Below are 4,563 nucleotides of genomic sequence, written 5' to 3' on the forward strand. Positions count from 1 at the left end.
TCAGGGGCTCAGGAGCAGCAGGTGGTGTGTAAGAAGCACACACACACATTCACATGTACACACACACACACACACATACACACACACACACATTCACATGTACACACACACACACACACAGACACGTGTTCAGAGGTCCTTTCCCTCTCTGCCTCAGGGGCTCAGATGCAGCAGGTGGTGTGTAAGAAGCAAGCTGACCACTCGGTGGTCTACAGCCACTTCTGCGACAAGAAGAACAAGCCCAGGGACAAGAAGAGGACGTGCAACACTGAGCCCTGCCCCCCAACGTGAGTGTGTGTGTGTGTAAGTGTGTGTGTGTAAGTGTGTGTGCGTGCATGTGTGCGTGAGTGCGTGTGTGAGAGAGAGTGTGTGTGTGTGTGAGTGTGTGTATTTAGGATAAAATGCTTTGTAGCAAAAGTTCTTTGATTTTGAACTCATTCCAAACTAGAGATAACAATGATACATGAATGTGTGTGTGTGTGTGTGTGTGTGTGTGTATGCTTGGGGCGTGTATGTGTGTGTGTGTGTGTGTGCTCATGTGTGTGTATATGCTTGGGGCGCGTGTGTGATTGTGCGTGTGTGTGTGTATATGCTTGGGGCGTGTGTGTGTGTGCTCGTATGTGTATATATGCTTGGGGCGTGTGTGTGTGTACGTGTGTGTGCATGCGTATATGCGTGCCTTTGTGCGTGCATGCATGCATGTGTGTGTATATGCTTGGGCCGTGCGTGTGTGTGTGTGTGTGTGTGTGTGCTCGTGTGTGTGTATATGCTTGGGCCGTGTGTGTGTGTGTGTGTGTGTCTGTGTGTGTGTGTACGTGCATGTGTGTGTGTGTATATGCTTGGGCCGTGTGTGTGTGTGTGTGTGTGTGTGTGTGTGTGTATGCGTGTGTGTGCATGCGTATATGCGTGCCTTTGTGCGTGCATGCATGCATGTGTGTGTATATGCTTGGGCCGTACGTGTGTGTGTGCGTGTGTGTGTTGTGTGTGTGTGTGTGTGTGTGCTCGTGTGTGTGTATATGCTTGGGCCGTGTGTGTGTGTGTGTGTGTGTCTGTGTGTGTGTGTACGTGCATGTGTGTGTGCGTGTGTGTGTTTGAAGCTGGTGGACGGGCGAGTGGTCAGAGTGCAGCCGCAGCTGTAACGGAGGGGTGCGCACGCGGGAGATCCTGTGCAAGAGGAAGGTGTCCGGCACCGAGGAGCGTGTCCAGGGCGACTCCGTCTGCCCCGCGCCGCGACCCCCCCTCACAGAGCCCTGCAACAACCACAGCTGCCCCCCCGAGTGGCTTGCCCTCAACTGGTCCGAGGTACGGTAGCCCCCTCCATACACACACACACACCCCAACTGGTACAAGGCACGGTTATACACCCCCCCCCATACACATACACACCTCAACTGGTACAAGGCACGGTTATACACCCCCCCCCATACACATACACACCTCAACTGGTCCGAGGTATCCCCCAAGGTACCCCCCCACCCATACACACACACCCCAACTGGTCCAAGGTACTCCCCCCATCCCAAGCCTTCAGATTCAGAGAGACAGGCGCAGATCTTCCAAGGTTGTGTGGGGAGATCTGGTTTGTCAGGGGAGATCTGTGTTGCATTGTGTGGGTTTGGTTGGGTTATGAGTAACCGTGATGGTCTACTATACTGGCAAACACGGACTTGCAGTCAGCAGTCTACATCATCACACACCTTTGGGATGAACTAAAACACAGACATGGCAGGCCAGGCCTTCTTGTCCAACATCAGTGCCTGACCTAACAAAATACTCTTGTGAATGAACAGGCAAAAACGTCCATAGACACTCCAACATGTTGTGGAAATGATTCCCAAAAGAGTGGAAGCTGTTCCAGCCCCAATCTGTGTGTGTGTGTGTGTGTGTGTCAAAGTCAAAGTCAAAGTCAAAGTCAGCTTTATTGTCAATTTCTTCACATGTTCCAGACATACAAAGACATCGAAATTACGTTTCTCCCACTATCCCACGGTGAAGACAAGACATATTTTACCAATTTAAGTCCACAGACAAACATAACATTCAAGTAAACAAAAGTAAGTAAATAAGTAAATAAGAGGGGCACATATAATAATGAAAAATAAGAGCAGCAAAATTTGGTTGAAATTGTGCATAGACAGTCAATAAAATACTAGTGCAGTCAGGCCAATAAAAGGCTTGGGTAGTTCTGTTTGACCTAAGTAAGAAAGAAAGTGGCATAGTGGTTGCAAGTTATGTAAGAGCAGCAGAAGTGTTGTGTTTTTCAGGACAACAACACCAAGTGTGTGTAGTCTGTGTGTGTGTGTGTGTGTGTGTGTGTGTGTGTGTGTGTGTGTGTGTGTGTAGTGAAGCTGTTCATATGGATGTGTTGATATGGATGTGTTGATATGTATAACATATGGATGTGTTGATGTGTATAACATATGGATGTGTTGATATATATAACATATGGATGTGTTGATATGTGGGCAATTCCATGGAAAATTATGTTTTTTGTAACATCCATAACGGCAATAAAATGTGATGGTATGGTATGATGTGAATGAATACATGAAATTTGAGCATTTGCTATTTTTGGCAGAAGAATGTACATGAGAAAAAATGCACAAAAAATTAATGTTATCATTCACATCATACAAATACCAAGGCATTTCACTGGCGTTATGGATGTGACAAAAAGTCCATTTTCCGTAGAATTGCCCATGTATAACATTTTGATGTGTTGATATAACATATGGATGTGTTGATATAACATATGGATGTGTTGATATAACATTTGTATGTGTTGTTTTGATGTTGTTGTGAGTGTCCTGTGTCAACCCCACCGTCTGATTGCATCAGGTCTGTGCTGTTAAGACCCTAAACTGAGAAACACATAACAATTAGAATAGTTAGAGCGTAATTTGCTAAATCTTTTAAAGTGACCCTCTGTGACTAATTCTGTCTCTCTCTCTCTCTCTCTCTCTCTCTCTCTTTTTCTGCTTCTCTGTCACCCTCTCCCTCTTTTCCTGCTCTTTCTCTCTCCATCCCCCCTCCTCTCTCCATCCCCTCTCCTCCCTCTCTCTCTCTTCTTCTCTCTTCTCTCTCCATCCCCTCCTCCCTCTCTCTCTCTCTCTCTCTCTCTCTCTCTCCCTCCCTCTCTCTCTCTAGTGTTCTCCCAGCTGTGGTCCAGGGTTCCGGCACCGGGTGGTTCTGTGTAAGAGTGGGGACAGTGGAGACACTCTGCCGGAGTCCGACTGCCCCAAACAGGGCCGCCCGTCCAGCAGGGTGCGCTGCAACCTGCAGCGCTGCCCGCCTCCGCTGTGGGTGCCGGGCCCGTGGGGGGAGGTGAGTCGGAACCGAGCCGAGTCAGATGAGAACACACGAGGAACCGCTTTCATGCCCCCAGAGTGCAGCACTGTAGCTGCATGGCAGCAACTCGAGCTCGGTAGAACCGAGCAGAACCGGGTAGAACCGATAGTTTTCTTCGCACCCACAGTACTCGATGACCTGGAGAAACAGAGATCTATGTGGAAAACGGCAGGAATTCTCCTGTAACAGCCGCATTCAAAACATTTCAGTTATTTAACCTTTTAAAACAAATTATGTTCAGTTGCAGGATTAACGATGAAGTTAACTGTGAATTGGAAAATTGAATTACCTTTGTCCTTATCTTCCCTCTCTCTCCCTCCCTCTCTCTCTCTCTCTCTCTTTCTCCCTCTCTCTCTCTCTCTTTCTCCCTCTCCCTCCCTCTCTCCCTCCCTCTCTTTCTCTCTCTCCCTCCCTCAGTGTTCTGCTAAGTGTGGTTTGGGGCAGCAGATGCGGTTGGTGAGGTGTCTGACCAACACCGGGCTGCCGTCGTCTGATTGTCCCGACCTCCAGAGACCGTCCAGCATGCAGCAGTGTAGGAGCAAGTGTGACCTCGTCCTCTTCAGCCCCACCGACAACCCTGAGGGTCAGCAACACACACACAATATACACACACACACACACACACACACACACACACACACATACACACACACACTTACACACACAACTATTGAGGGTCAGCAACACACACACAATACACACACACACACACACACACTCACAACATACACACTTACACACACAACCCAGAGGGTCAGCCAGCGCAACATACACACACACACAGCATACACACAACATACACCAACAACCCAGACACTTTGCACCACAAACACAATATGCAACCAAACACTCTACCACACAAAGACAATATGCAACCAAACACTCTACCACACAAAGACAATATGCAACCAAAGATTTTAACACACAATGATATTGTACAGCCCAAAACCTCATAACCACAATATACAACCAGATATAAACATTATATAAACATTAATCGATGTATGTTGCGTTTGTTTGCCTCCAGAGTGCAAAGATGTGAACACAGTGGCATACTGCCCCCTGGTGCTCAGGTTCAAGTTCTGCAGCCGGCCATATTTCAGGCAAATGTGCTGTAAGACCTGCCAAGGACACTGACCTCCGGTTCCTCCTGGATCCTCCGGTTCCGCTGGTTCCTCCGGTTCCTCCTGGTTCCTCCGGTTCCTCCTGGTTCCT

At 48.2% G+C, this 4,563-nt stretch overlaps 1 protein-coding gene across 1 annotated transcript in view; it reads left to right on the forward strand.

Moving 5' to 3' along the window:
* Positions 1 to 4,563, forward strand: part of adamts10 (ADAM metallopeptidase with thrombospondin type 1 motif, 10) — a 58,948-nt gene extending 54,385 nt beyond the window's left edge. The window contains 5 exon segments of the mRNA XM_048252927.1: positions 158 to 287; positions 1,098 to 1,302; positions 3,148 to 3,324; positions 3,766 to 3,931; positions 4,376 to 4,563. Of these exon segments, the coding sequence (XP_048108884.1) occupies positions 158 to 287; positions 1,098 to 1,302; positions 3,148 to 3,324; positions 3,766 to 3,931; positions 4,376 to 4,485 (788 nt within the window). The 3' untranslated portion in view covers positions 4,486 to 4,563.

Source organism: Alosa alosa, chromosome 9, assembly GCF_017589495.1.
Source record: "Alosa alosa isolate M-15738 ecotype Scorff River chromosome 9, AALO_Geno_1.1, whole genome shotgun sequence".
NCBI classification, from domain to species: Eukaryota; Metazoa; Chordata; class Actinopteri; order Clupeiformes; family Clupeidae; genus Alosa; species Alosa alosa.